Below are 21,938 nucleotides of genomic sequence, written 5' to 3'. Positions count from 1 at the left end.
ATTGGGACAAAAATGTACTCCATAGAACAAGAATGTGGCAGTATTGATCCAGTCTTGTTCAAGAGAGAGATAGGTTAAAAAGAGTGTTCTGATCAGCAGACATTGGGCTTTCCTGTGACCCAGGAAAATTGCTCCCTCTGCACATACTCCTTGAAGCTTTCTGATACCTCATCTGGTCGCCTGATGTGGCATTTCTGCATACCAGTTGGGGGTTGGGGGCAGTTATATGTCCTGCCCAGTATGGAAGGCTGTTCTCTCCAGTTATCAGGGTTTGGCCCCTGCACTGGAAAATGCTACTTTGTAAAGTCTGGATTATCCTTAATCTGATATTTGGTGAGTGTGAGTCAGTCCTGGATGCCCGCATCACTCCTGGCACCAACAGAATCGTGTTTCTAACTCTGGCCCGTGAAGGAACCAGCCACGGACTATTGTGGCCCCACTACGTTAATGTGCTGCTCCCTCCCAGTTCCCTAAGCGCCATGAGGTTTTTATTGGGCAGTCAGAGTGGGTTCAGAGCATCTGTGAATAACCTGCTGTTCTACACCAAATGTTAGGTGTGTGTATCTGAGTCAGTTTTATTTTTCCTTTGGAGAAAGCATGGTCCATGCTGCCTTCAGATTCTCAAAGGGACTCATGACTCCAAAGGTGAAGAAGCCCTGTGTGGTACCTGTGTCTGAACTCCAGAGGAACCACTGCTACTCTTTTCGTTGATTTATTCAGTGGTACTTAATAACTGCACACCAGTAATGTGCAGAGCTCCTTTTGTGGGGTGGGAGAGGTGGGGGAGTGGGGCACACAGCCTGAGCAGGGATTCTGCTGGTGTGGAGTTTATTCTCCTAGATGGGGTAAAACTGCGTCCGGCTGGTTAGAGTGTGAAGAGGCCTGAGGACGGGATGGATTTGAGATGGGCTCTGGAAGTTGAACAGAGTTAATGGGAACTCGTCAGAGGGAGGAATAACATCAATTCCCTAGCACCTACACATTTTGCTTCAGAAGCCTTCTCCTCCCCAAGACTAAGTGATTTATTGATTTTTCTAGGACAGGTTGCTTGGAAGCGAGCTGTCAGAGGTGTTCGAGAAATGTGTGATGTGTGTGACACCACCATCTTCAACCTGCACTGGGTGTGTCCTCGCTGTGGGTTTGGAGTGTGCGTGGATTGCTACCGGATGAAGAAGAAAAATTGCCAACAGGGTGAGAACTGACTTGATTCTACACCTGGCTCCTTACACACTTCAATTAAGCCTTTCATTGATTTGTAGGTGATGGATTTCTAAAATATTAGGAAATACAGTTCCTACAAATCAGTTATTTGCAGGTGCTGCCTACAAGACTTTCTCTTGGATACGATGTGTGAAGAGTCAGATACATGAACCAGAGAACCTGATGCCTACACAGATCATTCCTGGAAAAGGTATTTCATGTGATGCAATGATTTTCTTTTCCCCTTGTTCTGGTTAGCTCAAAGGAGCTGCTAATTTGGCTTTACTTTGTATAGTGTAATTAATTACTTGCTAACTTTATTTTCGTGTGTACCATGAATTTTCCGGAAGTGTATGAGATAATGCCTCTAAAACTTTTTGATTAAGGTCTTGTAAATACTTTTGTGGAAGGAAAGAAAATAGTGCCTTTTCTTAGACATGAAAAGGTGGATGAAAATGAGGAAGTGTAAGATGCTGCTGCTAATAATAGTAATCCTGTTTGCAGTGTCACTTTCTGCTTTGTAATGTGGAGCTTGAAAATACCTAATATCGGTGTTCGGATGTTTCCTCTGCCCTTTTCTTTTTTTAGCCCTGTATGATGTTGGAGACATTGTTCATTCTGTAAGAGCGAAATGGGGAATCAAGGCAAATTGTCCCTGTTCAAACAGGCAATTCAAACTGTTTTCAAAGCCGGCCTCAAAGGAAGACATGAAACAGGTATTACTGTTTATGCTTAGATTTACCATGCTTAGATTTTTACTGTTGTCTGTTTGCTTTCAAATAACCCAAGGGTTTCTGTACTATATTTGAAAGGAACATGGGGACAGTGGTCAGTAGAAGGAGAATTCATACATTTCATGTTACACTTCATAGACCCATTCTCACTTTTCACATTACTTTTATGGACCTCACCTTTAGCCTCTTGTAGTAGGTTTTTAATTTTTGTTTCTTGGAAAAGCAAAAACCTTTTCTATTATATTATAGTCTACCTAACCTGTTGTTGTCGAATTTGTATGGGTTTTTAAAAACTGCTCATTTTTTGCAGAGTTAAGACTCAGATAAGCTTTAAAATTTTTTCAGTTACTAAGTAGAATTTACCTATAACGTATATGAAGAATTAAAGGAAATAATATTGAAATGAATCTTTATGTACCCATCAGTCAACGTAAAAAAAAAAATGTACATTTCCTTGGTGCTCTTCCTGGAGGCGTCCCCTTTCATCTCCACTGTCCCGTCTACCGTCCATTGTCCCCCTTTCTCCCTCACCCCAGTAATCCTTATTCCACGTTGTGTTTAATAACGAGTAATTTTTTCATGCTTATATAAAGCTGTGATGTCAAAGGCAGTATGGGTAGAAGAGTTGTCAGAACTGAATTTGAGTCTTTTTCCTGCTACTTTCTAGTTGTATAACTTTGACTCAGATGAACTGATTTTTGTGTGCTTCGGCTACCTCATCAATACTAGAGGAATAGTGAACAATACTGATAATTGAGCATCATAGAATTACATCATATGTGCAGGGAGGGCTGGAACCACACAGGAATTTGACTGTTCTTTCCTTCTTAATGTGTGCATATACTGACCAGCGGAGTTGTCAGGGCAGTTTTTTCTTTTTTATTAGTTTCAGGTGTCCAGAGCAACAGACTAATTAGACATTTACGCCCCTCACAAAGTGATAACTCCCGTCCCCAAGCTAGTACCCCTCTGACATCTTACATAACTGTTATAATACCATTGACCATCTTCCTTATGCCATACTCCACCTTATATATGTAAGAAAATGTGTATATTTTCTTATGGTTGACATACAATATTATTCTACTTCAGCTTCATGTGTGTAGCGCATTGGTCAGGCATGACCAAGGCAGTTTTTCAAATAACAGAAACATAAGTGGTATGCTCTTTCTAGTTTTTTTTTAAGTTTATTTGACTTCTTTTAAGAGATGTTCATCACATTTTAAAGCCCATTCCACTGTGTTAAATCAGGAGCATTTTCTTTTCTCTATATCCAGTTTGCTTCTGAAATCACAGCGTACCTTTTCTACCCTGCTTCATTTATTCATTCAGCAACCCTGTTTTAAGTGCCTGTTCAGGATACTGGGGTGAGTTCCTAGGAGAGAGAGGCACAAACTGGTCATTTTAAAGCAAGATGGTAGATGGAGTGTTAAGGATATGTGTGAGTGTGAGATGGAAGGTAAGGGGAGAGGGTAAGAAAGGGGAAATATAATTTTGCAGCTTATGTAAAATTTCCTATTGCACTCAGACTTCCTTAGCTGGAGAAAAACCGACTCTTGGCTCCGTGCTCCAGCAGAACCCCTCGGTGTTGGAGCCAGTGGCTGTGGGTGGCGGAGCTGCCTCCAAGCCGGCCAGCAGCCTAAAGCCAGCCTGTCCAGCCAGCACATCTCCTTTAAACTGGCTGGCAGACCTGACCAGCGGGAATGTCAACAAAGAGAACAAGGGTGAGCATTTCCTGCTTTCCTGTGGCTTCTTGGGAACTTGAGTTCATTTGGAGAGGGTCTTGGCAACTTCAGTTGCTGTGAGAACAGTGGTTAGAAGTCGTGTACAAGGAAAGGGGTTCTCTGTAGTCGCCCTGAGACCTGACGCAAATGCAGGTGTTTTCAAAAGGAAGCACCAGTGAGGAGAACTCTACATAAGATTGAGATTGAGATTTTTGTTTGTTTGTTTTTTATCCTTACTCAATATACAGTTCCTATTTTGTCTACATTGGAATGTTCTGGCTTCAGTTTTATTTTTTTCATCTGTGCTGTTGTCTCAGGATGCTTGATGATAGTATAAAGAACATGGCCTTTAGAATCAGGTAATTAGATTAAAATTTACATCATTCTGCTTTCTGGCTATGTTAAAGAAAAATTGCAGGTCAGTTTCTTTCATGCAAAGGTCTTAAACAAAATTTCAGTGAATAAAATTCAACACTATAAATAAAGGAGTTATACAGCGTGAACAAGGGCTTCAGAAATGCAGGTGTAGTTAAACGTTAAAAAAGTAGGAGAAAAATCATATGACGAGACACAGGAAAAAAGTAAAATTCAATACTTGTTCATGATTTTTTAAAAAAAACTCTTAAATTAGGAACAGAAGGGAATATCCTTAATATAATGAGTTTCTACAATAAAACTGATAGTTTCTACAATAAAACATCATAAATAATGATTTAATTTTTTGAATTGGTTGAGTATTTTATTTATTGTTTTCCTATCTTCAGGAAAAAGACAAGCATACCTGCTATCACTATTAACATTGTACTAGAAGCCCCAGCTATTGCATTAAAACAGACAAACAAACAAGATAGTAGGATTGGAAAGAAAGAGATAAATCTGTTGATATTTGTAGACAATCTGATTATACATGTGTAAAATCTGAAAGAGGCTATATTTAATAAACATGTCTATCAACGTTGTTAGTTACAGTGTTAATTTACAAAACTCAATTGTATTTTATATACCAGGAACAAACAAATAGAAAATGGAAGTTTAAAAAATACCATTTATCATAGTAGTGCCTTGAATGTTAGATACTTGTTATATTCATACCAGTTGGAAATCCTTGTCTAAATCAATGTCATTAGTATTTATCATCTTAAGTTTTGGTTGTAATAAATGAAACCAAGTTCCAAATTAATTCTGTTAAATGAAGACTAGTAGGGGATTTGCCGTTCAGAATGCTTTTCCATCTGGATATTTTTGGTTTTTTTTAGAAAAACAACCAATGATGCCAATTTTAAAGAATGAAATCAAATGCCTTCCACCCCTCCCCCCTTTGAGCAAATCCAGCACAGTCCTCCATACTTTCAACAGCACAATTTTGACACCTGTAAGCAACAACAATTCTGGTTTCCTCCGAAATCTCTTGAATTCCTCTACAGGAAAGGTATGCATTTGTTTTATGTTTGTACCCGGCCAAGTAAAGATGAGTATAGGCAGAACAGCAAGAGACTAGAGAAATTGAAACGAAAAGTAGAAAGAGGGAGTGAATCCTAGGCTTTCCTTCATTGGTACAGAAGGCCGTGTTGTTGGCAGGTGGGCTTCACAGGGTTGTAGTACTGGGCTGGGCCATTTTCTCCTGTTATGTCTTCTCCTGTACCCACTTCTATGAGTTGTGATGTCAAGTGGGGGAAGGTCCTGCCTGACTTGGACTCTGCTGGATATGCAGTGTGTACTCATCCTACCATTATAGGAATGAGGTTTTGATGGTAGGGAACGACATATTTAAGACTTGTGTTCTTCCTTAAATTCAGACAGAAAATGGACTCAAGAATACACCAAAAATCCTTGATGACATCTTTGCCTCTTTGGTACAAAATAAGACTTCCTCTGATTTATCTAAGAGGCCTCAAGGACTGACGATCAAGCCCAGCATTCTGGGCTTTGACACTCCTCACTATTGGCTGTGTGATAATCGTTTGCTGTGCTTGCAAGATCCCAACAACAAGAGCAACTGGAACGTGTTTAGGGAGTGCTGGAAACAAGGGCAGGTAAGAGGGTCCTCTGCTCCCCCTTCTCAGTACCTTTGGCAGACTCCGACAACCCCACCCAACCTTCCCCTCCACCAATTGTAGGTGGTATATACTTTGTCTTCTATTTTTGTACTTTATTGTTTAGAGTGAATATCATTAAGGCAGAGTGTGGCTGTGAGTCTTATTTTTTTCAGCAGACATTCCTGAACTGTCTTTTCCAATGAGGTTTTGATTGCTTCTGAGCAGTCATCATTGAATTTTTCATGAGACCAATCTGGACTCAGTGATTCTTGCGCGTGATAAAGCTCAACAGGTGAAGTGGGAGTATGACTTAGGAGGCTGATGGGATTTGGAGGATTAGACAAAATGAGATAATTGTGTGTCCCTCTTCCATGAATTAAAACCTTGTGCTGAAGGCAGTTTTACGTGGGCCAGAGCCAAGTGGTGTCATCTCGTAATTGGCTTGGAGTCCCCCAAGGGGCCTGCTTTACAGGGCAGCGTTGTTCCTTCTTAAGTTTTGTTCGATAGTTTAGGAAATCAATGGCTTTGTATACCTGCTACTCTGCTTTCTTGTTTTGGCTTTTGTTTTCTGAATGTTTGGCTTCTGTTCTGGGCCAAATGGAGTCCTCGCTCAAGGAACACTTTGCTCTTAGACAAGGCCAGGACTTGGGGAACTGCCACATAGAAAAATGTATGTATTTAAATTAACAACAACAAAAAATCCTAATTTGCTCGTGATGACAGTGACTGAGTACAGACCACCAGCATGGATAACATAATGTTTAAACACAATTTGAACTCATTGCCAATATTTTAGTCAGGCTGTTTCACGTGAGGATCAGGATTTCTGGGTTGTCTTAGATAATCAAAGGACTTGGCAACCTTCGGTCCATATTCCTGACTGGAGGCCAGTGGCAGCGCCTTGTTTGGAGGAGGCTCTCCTGCCAGCCTTTGTCTCTCCTTCACATCTTCTGCTCCCCTGGGCCTTGGCTCTGGTATTCTGTAAATAAGGGGATCTGAGTCAGAAGGTGTGATCCTTGCCCCTAGAGACTTACTAATGTAGTTTGAGGGCAAGGGGTGTGTGTAACCGATGAGTGGTGAAGACGAGGAATGCTGTGGGAGCTCAGAGGACTAAGCTGGCACTTTGGGATCTGAGACTGGGTGAGCCACAGAGAAACAAACCAGCAGCGGTTTGAATGGGAGCTGCCTCTGGTGTGGGGACAGAGCTGGGGGAGTACAAACTAAAGTCTCCGTTCTCTTCTTTAGCCAGTGATGGTGTCGGGAGTGCATCACAAACTGAACACTGAACTTTGGAAACCTGAATCCTTCAGGAAAGAGTTTGGAGGTCAGGAAGTCGACCTAGTTAATTGTAGAACCAATGAAATCATCACAGGAGCCACAGTAGGAGACTTCTGGGATGGATTTGAAGATGTTCCAAGTAGGTATTAAAGGCTTTTTATGGGGTGTTGAGGATGTGAAAGGGGCCAGAAATAGCAGGAGTCGGAGACTCTTTGGTGGCAACAACATCGTTTTCCAGGATTTTGGTGTTTAAAATTAGTGTCTTCTCTTCTCCTCCACTTTCAGTTTACAAAATTTATGTTTCTGAACTGAGACAGATTCCCTTTGTAGTTTCTTAGGAAGGTGAGGTTTTGGTCGTCTGTTCTTCAGGGGCCTCCATGTCCATCCTGTGACAGGAACGCTGTGCTTCAGCCTGTGCCCAGCGGGAGGGGAACACAAAGCCAGCGCTTATGACTCAAGGCTTGTGGTTTTATTTATGTGCATCTCACTTTCGAACATCCTTTTTTTTTTCTTCTTCAGTTTTTATTGTTGTTTAACAAGGTAAGTAGGCCTGAAAGTGCCAGGGAATGGGAATTCATTTAATACAGGGTTTGGTCTCCGCGTTACTGTCTACTTCATCTGGGTGAGAGGCGTGTGTCTGTGCTGAGGTGTGGCCTTTTGTGTGGATCAGCCAGTCTCAGTTGTTTCCACGAACCGGCAGTCTGCACTGGGCTCTGTGGTCCACGTCAGCACAGCCCTGGGTCACCCCAATCCCTGCTGGAAGAGTGGCCGGTTCATGCTTTAGACTCAGTGATTGAAGTCAGCTCATTCATCACTGTCATTCTTTTTAGACATACTTTCACATTTTAATCACCTTTCGTATTCCATGTTACTCACATTTACAGGTTAGGGGCCATACTTTCAACAACTTTATAACAGAGTTATAACTAAATCTTACATAAGATATGATGGGGTTTTCCATAGGTGCATGCTAAGATGGAGTTTCAGATGTAAGATAATTTACCTAGGGATCAATATCTGTGAAATAAAGAGAGAGGTGGGCAGGAAAAGGAGTCAGCTGCAATGCAGACTCAACAAAGCCTCAGCCAGGGTGTAGGGAGTTCTGGAGCAAGTATCAGCCCTTGTTGTCTCAGATTGGGCCGAAGTGGGAAATGTTAGAGCCTGTACCCTCCTACCTCCCTCACTGTCTAGATGCTGGTGCCTTGGGAAGGCAGTGACCTGGTGACTCTGCTCTCCACAACAAAGGCAGACCCAGCTGTGTCTGGGCAGCACGTACTTTGAAGGGGCTCTAACGGCACAGCAACCACAGTGTGCTTTCCAGTTAGGCCTGGGTTTACAACCTGACTCGTGATAAGTGCTTGCTATTATATGAGCTTGCTGATTTAGTTTTTCTGCGGCTCACACTTCCTCATGCCTACCAATGGTTAGGGCAGCCCAGAGTCAGCCCCAGCCTGCCTTTCCCATTCTGTTGCACACATCCCAGCGTGCCTCCCACACTGAAGTGCTGCTGGGGTTCTGAACATACATTGTGCCCTGTGATTTCCTGTCTTTGTTGCCTCCTCAAGTGTGCACCTATTTAAAGTAGGTTATGGAACAGTGCTTGGTTGACCGTAGAACACTCTACAAATATTAGTCCTCAGGAGTACAAGCTCTGAAGTCAAGCCCGGTTCCGGTTCCAATTCTGCTAGATGACATAGGGTATCTGTCAATTTCCTCATCGAAAATTGAGACTATTAAATAGTACTTAATCTCATTTGGATATTGGGTTTAGTTGTATGGATTAAATCATTGAAACACTTAGCAGAGACTGGAACACAGCAAGAAATGAAATAATAGTTGTCATTGCTGTTAATCACAATTATCAATGTATCTTTTCCAATTAGAGCTCCTTGGTTCTTGTTTCCTTGGCATTACCACAATAGGTAATAGTTCTGACGGCTACAAGAAAATAGTTCTGACTGAACCCTGTGTGTTACATCCAGAAGATTGGGGGTCAGGGACTGGGCCTTGTTGGCCCCAGTTCTCCCTGGACAGAACATCAGAGTCTCTCTGAGTAAAGCAGGTCATTTCTTTTTCATGCTAGCCTCAGAAAACTGGCTTTTTTCTGTGTCATTTGATTGTTAACGTGCATTGCTGTTTGTTAGTTGGGGAGCTGCTTACTTCTTCCAGAACTCTGGATGTAAGGAGGAGACTGGAACTGAGTGAGAGGGACAACTGTCAGGGCACCACCTATATGTAATGGGGAAAAGGGAGTGGCTGAAATCTCAGAATGAGTGGCAGTTTAATAAGCATCTAGAATAGACAGAGTCCGGATACAAATGAGTTGGTGATCTTTATTTTGCTACCCCTTGCTGCCTCCTGGGTATGAATGGTTTTTTTGGCACTGTAGAAAATGGTTAGGAATTGACAGAAGGGAATATTAAAGAAAAATATCATTTGTATACTAAATGTATCAGGTTATGAACATTTTGCAGAGATAAATAAATTTTATTTGCATTGGTAAGCATAAAATGCTAATTTACCATTTATTTTGGTCTGTTTCTGAGTTATGAATAGTAACAGTTCAGTTATTTGGGTTATTTTTCAGACCGATTGAAAAACGATAAAGAACCAATGGTGTTGAAACTTAAGGACTGGCCACCAGGAGAAGACTTTAGAGATATGATGCCTTCCAGGTATGATTATGGATTTGGGGGTAGCTAATTCTGTCCTTGATTTGGTACCATAAATTCTTTTTTGAGACGGTGAGAAAATAGTTTTCAGGGAAATATGAACGTTCCCATAGTTTTACTGGTGCTGGTTTTTCATTTCTAGTCTGTAAACTTTGGAGATACGTATTTTTAAGTGAGATGAAGAAGTTACTGGCTTTTAGAACTGGCTGTCCAATGAAAGGTTCCCCTGTAGTGCCCTTCCAGAGAAGATGCAGCTCGGTTGTGCGAGTGCTGGGTTAGAGGCAGTAGTGGGATCAGACATGCCAGGGGTCAGGGCCATATAGCGATGTCATTGCATTAGACAACAAGACAGCAGATTGGTAGATTCATTTTCATGATTTGAGCTCATGCCTTAGAAAGGCTCCTCAGAACTAATGAATAATACATCCCTGAGCGTCCTTATCTTTAGGAATTTATTTCTCAAATCTGTTGTCAAATATTTCATATCATTTTGATATGTGTGTGTGGTATAGGAGAGGGAGGAGACATCCTTAGTCATAACCACTGTAATTTTAATTTTAAATATTGTTAACGTTAGCTATTTCCATCTTCATGAACCCAGATATTTTTGTTTGTTCCTTTTGTGTAAAAGGAGCAAAACAAATAACAATAATGAATTAGAAGGGCAAGCTTATTTTTCAAATTCTTTGTTTTGTACTAGGTTTGATGATCTGATGGCCAACATCCCACTGCCTGAGTATACACGGAGAGATGGCAAACTGAACTTGGCCTCTAGGCTGCCAAACTACTTTGTTAGGCCAGATCTGGGTCCCAAGATGTATAATGCTTATGGTAAGGAGGAAATGGCTAACTTGAAAAAATTATAATGGAAATAAAGCAAATAAAAATGTTTGGAAAATTGATTTTTGGAGAGGGAGAGATGAAAAACATCTATAATCTTAAAATTTAACATAGCAATAGGCTTCATTTTTGCATATTTCCTTTCATTCCTTGGCCACATGTATGTGTACTTCATAGTTGTAGTTGTAGGGCATATGCAATTGTTTGTTTTTCTCTTTTCTATATTTAATATTATGTTGTAAAATCTTTACATGTTCCTTAATAATCTTTTTTAAAAATTTTAATTAAGTTAATTAGGGTAACTAGTTAAAAACATAAAATTCAGAAGTACAACTTTTTTATTTTTTCATCTACAGTTGACATTCAATAGTATATTAGTTTCAGGTGTGCCACAAAGTGGTTAGAAATTTATGTAACTTACAAAGTGATCACACTGAGAAATGTAGTACCCATCTGACAGCATACATAGTTATTACAGTATTATTAATTATATTTTCCCTATGCTGTACTTTACATCTCTGTGACATTTTTGTGACTACCAGTTTGTATTTCTTAATCACTTCCCTTTTTCACTCATCTCCTCAACCCGCCTCCAACCTGGCAGCCATCAGTTTCTACGCTGTATCTATGAGTCTGTTTCTGTGTTTGTTCATTTCTTTTATCCTTTAGATTCCACATGATAATATGGTATTTGTCTCTCTCTGTCTGACTTAGTTCATTTAGCATAATACCCTCTAGATCCATCCATGTTGTTGTAAATAGTAAGATTTGTTGTTTTTTTATGGCCGACTAATATTCCATTGTAAATACGTACATCTTATTTATCTGATTGTCTATCATGGACACTTAGGTTGCTTCCATATCTTGGCTATTGTAAATAATACTGCAATGAACAGATGGATGCACATGTCCCTTCGAAGTAGTATCTTGGGTTTTTTTTTAATAAATACCCAGAAGTGGGGTTACCGGGTCCTTCTTTGTTTCTTGTTATAGCCTTTGCTTTTAAAGTCTGTTTTGTCTGGTATAAGTATTGCTACACCAGCTTTTTTGTTTGTTTGTTTCCATTTTCATGAAATATCTTATTACATCCCTTTACTTTCAGTCTATGTGTGTCTTTTGATCTGAAGTGAGTCTCTTGTAGGCAGCACATATGTGGGTCTTGTTTTCTTCTCCATTCAGCCACCCTATCTTTTGATTGGAGCATTTAATCCATTTACATTGAAAATAATTGTTGATAGATATGTAGTTATTGCCATTATATTATTCATATTTTTTATCTTGTTTCTTCTTAAAGAAGTTTAATTTTTCTTGTAATACTGGTTTGGTGGTGGTGAACTCCTTTACTTTTTCTTGTCTGGGAAGCGTTTTATCTGTCCTTTGATTCTAAATGATAGCTTTGCTGGGTAGTGTAATCTTAATTATAGGTCCTTATTTTTCATCACTTTGAATATTTCCTGCCACTTCCTTCTAACCTGCAAAGTTTTCTATTGAGAAATAAGCTGGCAGTCTTATGGGAGTTCCCTTATAGGTAACTGCTTTTCTCTTGCTGCTTTTAAGATTCTGTCTTTGTCTTTAATCTTTGGCATTTTAACTATGATATGTCTTGGTGTGAGCATCTTTGAGTTCATCTTGTTTGGGACCCTCTGTGCTTCCTGGGCTTGTATGTCTATTTCCATTGTCAAGTTAGGGAAGTTTCCCGTCATTATTTCTTCAAATAGGTTTTCAATTTCTTGCTCTCTTCTCCTTCTGGTACCCCTATGATGCAAATGTTAGTACACTTGATTTTGTCCCAGTGGCCCCTTAAAGTATCCTCATTTTTTTGTATTCTTTGCTCTTTTTCCTGTCTGATTGGGTGTTTTCTACCACCTTAAGTTCCAAATAGCTGATTCCATCCTCTGCTTCATCTAATCTACTGTTGATTCCCTCTACTGTATTGTTCATACCTGACTGGTTCTTTTTTATGTTTTCTATCTCAATTTTTATGTTTCCTATCTCTTTCTTGAAGTTCTCACTGAGATCATTGAGAATCCTTACAATCAGTATTTGGAACTCCACATCTGGTAGATTACTTATCTCCATTTTGTTTAGTTATTTTTCCTGGAGCTTTGTCTGTTCTTTTGTTTGGGACACATTTCTTTGTCTACCCATATTGGCTCCCTCCCTGTGTTTGTTTCTATGTACAAGTGTTAGGTAGAGCTGCTATGTCTCCTGATCTTAGTAGACTGGACTTACTAATAAATGTTCTGTGGGTCCCAGTGGCACAGTCTCCCTATTCACCTTAGTTGGGTGTCAGGTGTGTCCCTTGTGAGGGTTGTGTGTGTCCTCCTCTTGTAGTTGAGCCTTGGTTGCTGTTTTCACATCAGTTGGAGGGAATTGATCCTCAGGCTGATTGGTTGTGAGGACTGGCCATGACTATACAGGGTGAGCTATTGTACAGGGCCTCACCCTAAGTAGCAGAATTTGTTTTAGCAGGGCTCTGGTGCCTGCCGAGTCTGCCCTTTGGGTGTGTCTTTTGGGGAGGTGGTTGGGTGGTGCTCTGGTGTGGTCTGAGACTGGCCACCGTGTGTTTTGCTCTGGGGCCACTTGGAAGGGGCTCTGGTGCAGACCAAGGGCAGCTGCTGCCTGTGCCCTGCCCAGGGCCACTTGGTATGTGCTACAAAGTGATATGCAGAGAAGTTCACAACATGAGGCAATACAGGCCGTTTGTATAGAAAAAAGCCACTGGAAGTGGCTTGGGTGGTCCTGCAAGTTGGGGAGGTGGGGTCTCAGGGAATCACCAGGACTGGGTTAACAGTGTTCACCATGTTGATAGACACTCAGCTATGGTGGCCACCTTCATCTACATGCTGGATGGGGATGGGTGTGGATCAACAAAAGAATAATGGCTTCTGCTAGTGCTTCTGTCAGGGAGAAGCCAGAGAAGCTGCCCCTCCCTGAAGCCAGATAATTCCATTCCTTTTCATATGTCCCTGGCACCTTTGGTGCTGCTACCCCAGAGCTGGAGCTCAGAGCACACATCAGTGAGTATGTAGATGCACGGGCCCTTTAAGAGAAATGCCTGGGACTCCGGCAGCCCTCCGTCTCGCTCAGCCACAATCTGCTGGTTTTCACAGCCAGAAGTTAGGGGAATTCTCTTTCCACACTGGATCCCTGGGCTGGGGAGCCTGGTGTGGGCCTGCGACCCCTTGCTCTTCAGAGAGGAACTTGTACAGCTGAAATATCCCTCTCAAATTTTAACCGTCACACATGGGTGTGGGACCAGCTCATTCAGCATCTCCGCCCCTCCCACCAGTCTCGATGTGGCTACTTCTGTATGTCCTTAGTTATACGACTTCTGTTTGGCTAGATTTCAGGCTATTCTCTATGGTTTTTCTGTAGTTTATTTGTAATTTTGATGTGGTCGTGAGAGGCCATAGTGTAAGGGTTTCAATAACACTCTGCCCTCCTTTTGGATGCTGAGCTCACTGGAGCCATGGTGGGTGTCGAGCTCCCTCTGAATCAGCCATCCTGTCCTTCCCCCATCCTATCTCCCCTACTCGATCCAATCTGCCCACCTTCAGATGTTCCAATGGGTGGATCTTTCAGGCGTGTTTGTGTGTTGAGTGGGGGATTCTTTATTGATTTATAGTTGTCCTACTTATAAATTTGAAGGGAGAAACAAAGGAGTCTTCTTGCTTTGCCATGATACTTCTATCACTATTACATTAGTCCTTTATAGTCTTTAGTAAGATAATTTTTAATAGTTGCATGATACATTGAATGAATGTAATTTTCTTAATAATTTCAGTCAACGTTGCTGGGCATTTAGGTCAATTTGCAAGCATTCCAGATGTTTTAACATCTCTTCTTAAATGTAGTGTTCTGTGTTGATGGATGGTAGTTAGTTACTTAAGTTAGTATTTAAAGTATGCTTTGAATGGAGAGTTTGTTGTTTGGACATGACTCGATAAACTATCCAATAATAGGGGGGATTACTCAGGATAGAAATTGGTTTCTGCAGTTACTAGCTTCTTCTTCTGTCATAATTCCTGTGACCTTACTTACAGTTGGCTGTTTTGAAATGGTTATTTACCAATTTATTGCTGAATGAAGTTTCAGTTGTTTAGATCATTCAGTGAATTTGATTTAATGTTTTATACTATTTGGCCTCCGTTTTTCCAGTCCTTTTATAAGTTATTGTGATTGTATTCCTTCCTCCCATAGTTACTCCCAACTTTGATCTTTCAGACCTGAGGATGGTAGTCCTCTTGAAGAAAGGAGTCTTTGGTCTCTTTGCTTTGTTCTCCAGAGACTTTGGGGGTTGGGGGAGCAAGGGCTTGGACCTCGATGCCACAGTTCCGTTATGCTGGAGTCAGCCTGGGGCACCACAGGAGTAGGGCTAGGGAATGCTCTGAGAGGGGAGTTTCTGTTGGGAAACTCCCACAAACTAAATACCCAAGGTAGTTCTGCCAGGGTAGGTTGAGAAATGGTCTGTGGGAGAGAGGACATTGCAGGCAGAAGTCCCTTTGCCTATTCTCTTTGCTTCTCAGGTCTCAGATTAGAGAGCCCTAAATATGCAGTGGGTCTGTAGCATGTTCCCCGAGTTCCCTCCCTTCAGAGCAGATGAGTGGTCGGGATCTTGGGGCGTCCTCTGTTCACAGTGGCTGTTTACAATGAACTTAACATAAATGAAAGCATTTTCCACTAAAGTAAATGGTATAATGTTGCATAGTGTGATTATCCATGTTTTATTGAAATCATGAAGCTTTATAGGGTAGAAGTGGTTGTCTGAGAAGGCTTCAAAATAAATTGTGTGCTTGTTTTAAATAGCTTGGCAGCAGATCAAATTTTCCCTCTAGATTCCGATCGATAGATGGCAGTGGTATTCTATAAAAGCTTTTCCTATGATAAACTGGTTTCCATCCAGAGTAAGCAGTTAGGGATTGAAAAAAAAAAAAAAAAAAAGTGTTCATTTTCAAACACTTTCTACCTTATCATAAACATCATTAAAGAGTGATCATTTTTCAGAGGTTGGGTGACTGAGCTGTGCCTCCTCAGTCAGAGCAGGGTGAAAAGGCTTTTTGGAGAGATCACACAGTAAACCTTTATCCAGTTCCAACACCACTACCAGTTTTACAAATGGGGACCAGAACTTAAGGACAAATAAGGGGGACATTGACCTGCTCAGGATCTCAAAGGGGCAGCTCATGGCAGGTCTGCGACTAGGATGTGGCCCTCCTGATTTCCAGGTTAGATCCAATCTCCCTTTGTCTTTCCCCATCCCCCGTACTCTGCCACCCAGTGGCCCTGCTGTCAATTTAGGTTTCTTTTCATAAAAGTCCATGGTGTTTTGTTTCAGGATTTTCCATTTTCTGGGAATCCTTTCCCTGGAACCATTCTTTTTATAATCTCCGTCCCGTCTGATTTCAGGCTCCCTCAGTTTAGAGACTGGTTTTATCAATGTCACCCATAGCTGGGATTGGATAGACTTTAGGCTGATGGCTGGATAGGTGTCATTTCCCTCCTTGATTTGCACAACTTTTTTTTACTCGGTTTGGCACTGGCCAAACAGCAAGCAGTGTCTGACCAGCCTCTGAGACATGTACCCCTTTCCTCGCTTTTCTCCCAGCTCCATCTCCTCCCTTCCTGCCCTCAGTGTTAACCACCATTCTGAAGTTTATCATTCCCTTTTATAATTTTACCATATATATTTGTATTCCTGCAGAATATTCTTTCAGTTTTTAACCAGTTTTTAGCTTTATGTAAATTGAATCCAACTTGGATATTTGTCCATGCTGTCATATATAACTGTTCATTTCATTCATTTTCCTTCTATCATGATAATTGCTGTTTTCTTCGTAAATTTTAGTTTCTATTACAGAAATATTTTCCGAATGCACTCAAAACTTTAGAATCTAGTACACTAACTCCTGATTTACTCATCACACAGTTATAATAGCTATCAGTCTTTGCCATAGTTATTTCATTATCCTTTCTCTTTTTATTTTTCCTTTACCATTTTAAAACAAATCTCATGTATCTTATGATTTCTCCCTTATACCTCATGCTTCACCTAGTCCTAGGGCTGATATTTCAGCAAATTGGAAAGAAAAAAGCACAACAGGACCCTACGGCCATGGTCCCAGGTTGAAATTATGCCCCCCCTTCTGTGTATAGCTACTCCTAGAACTATAGGCCCCAGCAAGCCAGAGAGAAGTCCCGTGGGCTCCTCCAAACGAGAGGGCTTTTTCAGGAGCTGGCAGGTTAGAAAATGGCCTCTGCTTGCCCACCATAAACTATGCTTCCCTCTGCTGCCCATTCAAGAAGCAGAGTCCTCATGTCAGGATGGGCCTTCCAAGGTGAATGCAGGACTTGACAAGCCTCGGTGACTGAGCAAGGTGAGCCTTCTCCTGTAGGGAAGAGATTGGAGTCTGGGACTGTGCGCCCCCATGGGGCCCTCATGCTCTGGCTCACCTCTTTTTCCCAGTTGAGGGAACCAAGGAACATATTGAGCATTGAGTGTAGAACCATTTGCGGTCCTAGCTTTGTATGTATGTGAGGAAGATTTCTCTTAGACTCCACACCCTGAGGGGACCTGGGGTTTATGTCTTGCGCCACAGCCCTCGAGGCTGTGGCAACCAAAGCTTGCGCTTACTTGGTTGAGCAAATGTCTGTTTGGCAAATCCCAGATTCAGTAGTCGGCTTTACCATTCCCGAGTCGTGCTTTCTAGCTTCGGCGTCTGAGTATTCTTTTCTTTCTAACACATTGATTTATTGAAAAAAAATTTTTTCAAAATTTCCTTTATGATTTTTAGTTGTTCTCAACAGGAGGGTCTGTCAGGGACCTATTTTACCTATCACCAGCAATGGAAGTCCTAGTATTAAGTCTTTTTTTATATATATATAGTTAAATATTTAGTAAGAGATGATTTTCTTTCAAATATGAAGGGATATAATAATTTAATATTAAATACTGTTCTCTTACTTTTCCATGATTAGAGAGGCAGCTTTTAAATTTTGTGAGCAGGTATCCCCCAGGGAGTGAGCAAGACTATGGCAGCCTTTGTTATCTTCAGTAAATTTATGGCATTATTTGTCTACAGGATTAATTACGCCAGAAGATCGGAAATTTGGAACAACAAATCTTCACTTAGATGTGTCTGATGCAGCCAATGTCATGGTCTATGTGGGGATTCCCAAAGGACAGGGTGACCAAGAAGAAGGTAGGTGCTGAGCAGAAACGCGGGGCTTGCTTTCTAAGCTGGAGACCCTAGTCTGATAACTTGCTTTCTCTTGCTCCAGAAGTCCTTAAAACAATCCAAGACGGAGATTCTGATGAACTCACAATAAAGCGATTTATTGAAGGAAAAGAGAAGCCAGGGGCCCTTTGGCATATATATGCTGCTAAGGACACGGAGAAGATCCGAGAATTCCTTAAAAAGGTGTGTTCTTTACCCTACGGCATGTGAAGAGAGACGTGGAGAATAGCAACACCACAAATTACTACATGGCAACAACTGACTGCGTAATTACCACAACCTCAAAAGTTAAATTCTGTGCATGTCAGATTAGATAGGATGAAGCTGGTTGCTAAGGAAGAGGATTTCTAATTGATTAGGCCCACACCTCTGAGAAGAGGAGCCCTTGTCTTTTTTCTTTTATCTGTGTTTTATATTAGAGTGCATTTATATTAGAGCAAGAGCTGAATGTGGAAGTTCTAGGCAATGAAAAGATGGATGTACTCAGTTTTTAACCTGTTCACCAAGGAGGCCACTGGTTGCAGCTCGGGTATCTGGTTGGTATTCTTCAGTTGTTCATAAGCAATGGATATGGACACTCCTAGCCTGTTGCCTGTCACCAAGTAGGTCCTTAGCCAGCATTTGTTTGAATCAAAGTGTTCTGGCGAAGAGTCATTTGACTCTTCAAGAAAACCTGCTAGTCATCATATTGTTTCTTTGATAATATCACCCTGAGTCTGCCCGATACTGGGTCTAGAATAAACAAGCTTAATCTACAGCTATCTTTGGGACTCCTTTGTAATTCAGACTGTTATGTGAATACAGGATTTTATTAACTAAAAAAATGCAAGTCTATTTCCAAGGAGCTTGAGCCAATTTATATTCAGAAGTCTTGACCAAAATATTGTCCAAATACAGTATTTATAAAAATATACAGACTGCCAGTCACGGTTTATAGGAAAGCCACATTTTCTTTCAGTCCCTCCTTAGTTCATTCAATTGATGTCTTTGAGTACTACTTGTCTCTTTGTGCCAAGGGCGCTTATAGTAAAGAAGGCCTGACATTTAGCTCCCCACACTGTTCAGGGGGCAAATGCCCTCTTTGGACCTTAGCATGTTGCTCAGTTTCATAATATTTTGAATATTTTCTAGGTATCAGAAGAGCAAGGTCAAGAAAACCCAGCAGACCATGACCCCATTCATGACCAGAGCTGGTATCTAGACCGATCACTAAGAAAGCGTCTTCATCAAGAGTATGGCGTTCAAGGCTGGGCTATTGTACAGTTTCTTGGGGATGTGGTATTTATCCCAGCAGGAGCTCCACATCAGGCAAGAACCATTGCTTTGTTCTTTGTTCTCAGTACACTACAAACTTTTGTGGGTGTTACTGATGTGGCTTGTTATTTTCCAGGTTCATAACTTATATAGCTGTATCAAAGTGGCTGAAGATTTTGTTTCTCCGGAGCATGTTAAACACTGCTTCTGGCTTACTCAGGAATTCCGTTATCTGTCACAGACTCACACCAATCATGAAGATAAATTACAGGTAAAAATAGTACTGGTTTCTTGCATTCTCTGACTCTGACCTTATGAAGAGAGTGAACTCAGGTGGTAGATGAGAGTAAAGGGGATCAAATATATGGTGATGGAAAGAGAACTGACTCTGGGTGGTGAACACACAATGTGATACATAGATGATATATTAACAGAATTGCACACCGGAAATCTATGTAACTTTACTAACAGTTGTCACCCCAATAAACTTTGATTTGAAAAAAAAAAAAAAGAGTGAACTCACACTTGGTACGGTGAGTTGAGGACCTGGCTTTAATTCCGCTGTCTGCTTAGGCAAAGGAAGAACAAACAAAGGAACTCTAACCTTGGTTTGATATTTTTAGGCTCTGTAAGGGACTATGCCCAAAGGGAAAGTCTTAATATTAAAAATGAATAGATCTGACTTCTGATCCTGGCTCAGCTGCCAGACGTGGGTCTTGAACAGAGACCTTTAGTGCTGCAGTTTTCTCACCCTTTGTAGAGCAGGACAGAATCTCTGGGACCCAAAGAGGGTCTGATAGGGTGGGATTTTTAGAGGCTTTTAATAGTAAACTATGTAAAATAATTTCATGTTTGGAAAACGAGGGGACGATATAAACTCTGAAAAATAAAACGGTACCTTTGCACTTGCGTCTCTCTACACTCACTACGGGTAGGGTCATGTGACATCAGAGCCTGTGGAAAGGGGAAAATAAGCTTTTAAGTTCTTCAAAGGAGGCATGGGTTTAAAATGTATATGAAATATTGGCTTGCCTAAAGGAGCCCAGGGACCTTTCAAGTACTGACATTTCATATTGAATATTGAGTTTTAAATTCCGAGAGAATGATAATAAACTTGGTAGGGGCAAAGTTTACTTTTAGTAATGGATATTAGATTTAACAGTAAACTGACCATATTTTCTCCCATTCCTTTAGGTGAAGAATGTTATCTACCATGCAGTGAAAGATGCAGTTGCTATGCTGAAAGCCAGTGAAGCTAGTTTTAGCAAACCCTAAGGCTCCCCAGAGACGCCGTACTGTACATTGGAAGTGAATACTGGCAGCTGTTCAAACTCTTCAGGCAGGATTCCTGTGGACTTTGAGATTCGTGTTACCTCATCTTCTTTTTTAAACTGTACCTGGTGAGGGTACTCTGTCTAATGTATATTTCTAGTGTTTACAGACACTAAATGTGTATATGTAGTTACTATTTACCAAACATGCATCCTTAAACTGTGACTTCTCACCTAGTGCAGAACTACCAAGCTGTAAAAGTAAAACCTCTTATCAGCTCTGGAACAATTCCTGAAGTTATTCTCCATCTGTTTGGTTGAACAGCTTAGTCAAAATGGGTTATAACTATTAGGAATAACTGCGCAGTTTATTTGGGTTGTATTTTGTTTTTTGTGTCTGTCTCAGTATCCCCTGCCCCACCTCTTAGGGTTTAGAAGAGCAGTGGAGGAAATGACAGTTAACGATGCTGTTCTTACTGTTTTGCATTATGACTGGCATTATATGGCAGAAATCAACTACTGTACAATTCTTGGGGTTAACAAGCTTTCATTAAATGGAGTTTTAATTTAAATGGCGCTTTGCTAATTTTAAGTGTTAAGCATTTTGCATTAAAGTATTCATATAATATTTTGACTCAATTTATTGGCATTTTCCTCAGTTGTGGATTCCACACACCTTTCATCAAATGTGACAGATATAAGAGATTGTTCCAGGACCTCATCTGATAAGCAAAAAAATTAGATGCCATAGTGATGTCTGAGTAATTATTACAATGCTAACATGGGAAAAAGTTTCTACCCAGCCAGGTAGAAACCCTGTCACACTTGGAAAGAAACACCACCAATAAACTCAATTTAGAAGCGGGAATTAACAAGAAAACCTCCAAGAAATCGTGACTGGTTAAATGGTTCCAAAAAGAAGATCAAAATACTTTGTCTTTCTTCTGACCCTTCATAATTTAAGAGTTTACAAAGAAAAATGAAATGATTAGAATAGTTTTTGAACAGTAATACCTAAAATATTCATCTCTACGAAGGAAGGAAATTCATGAAGCCACCTTTTTATGGTTCACTGATTCTCTTAAACAGCTATAGCTGTACTAAGAGAATTAAATTGACAAGTAGTATAGACAAGGCTTAGAGCCTGGATTTTTACATATGAGCTCAGAGTAGGTCCCTACCTAATGCCAGCCCCCTTCAAGCCAAAACCTTAAATGGATAAATAAAATTTCGTGAAAAGAATAAGCCGATTTGTCTGCCTAACTTAGTAGGAAAAGTCTTCCCTTTTTAAGTGAACAATTCAGTGGTAGTGCTGAAGTTCCTTTATGTAGATTTGCATCTAGAATTGGCACTGTTGCTTAGAAATCTTCCCTAAGACGAATAGAAAAATTTGGGTCTTTAGAGGAAACCACCTTCAAGACAGGCTTCAAAGGAGCCTCACAGATAATTCCAAGGACTATTATTCATAATCAAATACGTTGTAACAACAAATACAAAAACAACGCTATCATGAGCAAGAGTCAAAAGGACCTTAAAATTTGTCATATTAAACCTGCAAAGTTTACAGATTCTGAAATAATCTAATACTTATTGTATGTTCTGAAATGTTAATATGTTTAAAGAAATGGGAGTATAGGAAACATGAAAGGATGAGATTGCCAGAAATGATCAGATTTGGAAAAGCAATAAAT

General features: G+C 40.6%; 1 protein-coding gene across 3 annotated transcripts in view; it reads left to right on the top strand.

Annotated features, from left to right (window-relative positions):
* KDM3A (lysine demethylase 3A) overlaps positions 1-20,875 on the top strand; it is a 51,326-nt gene extending 30,451 nt beyond the window's left edge. For 2 of the 3 annotated variants that reach the window (XM_019749219.3, XM_019749220.3), the window contains exons 13-26: positions 1,039-1,191; positions 1,316-1,411; positions 1,789-1,916; positions 3,463-3,658; positions 4,915-5,087; positions 5,455-5,691; positions 6,940-7,111; positions 9,560-9,647; positions 10,345-10,475; positions 17,567-17,686; positions 17,766-17,905; positions 18,854-19,030; positions 19,113-19,247; positions 20,171-20,875. In XM_019749219.3, the coding sequence (XP_019604778.2) occupies positions 1,039-1,191; positions 1,316-1,411; positions 1,789-1,916; positions 3,463-3,658; positions 4,915-5,087; positions 5,455-5,691; positions 6,940-7,111; positions 9,560-9,647; positions 10,345-10,475; positions 17,567-17,686; positions 17,766-17,905; positions 18,854-19,030; positions 19,113-19,247; positions 20,171-20,251 (2,027 nt within the window). In that variant the 3' untranslated portion in view covers positions 20,252-20,875. The remainder of the gene's footprint in view (positions 1-1,038; positions 1,192-1,315; positions 1,412-1,788; positions 1,917-3,462; positions 3,659-4,914; positions 5,088-5,454; positions 5,692-6,939; positions 7,112-9,559; positions 9,648-10,344; positions 10,476-17,566; positions 17,687-17,765; positions 17,906-18,853; positions 19,031-19,112; positions 19,248-20,170) is intronic. The other variant, XM_074332292.2, reaches the window with a different exon arrangement.
* Positions 20,876-21,938: the final 1,063 nt, after the last annotated feature.

This window comes from Rhinolophus sinicus, chromosome 2 (assembly GCF_057876585.1).
Source record: "Rhinolophus sinicus isolate RSI-liver-muscle chromosome 2, RSI-T2T, whole genome shotgun sequence".
In the NCBI taxonomy this organism is placed as follows: Eukaryota; Metazoa; Chordata; class Mammalia; order Chiroptera; family Rhinolophidae; genus Rhinolophus; species Rhinolophus sinicus.
This window is presented reverse-complemented; position numbering and strand designations above follow the sequence as displayed.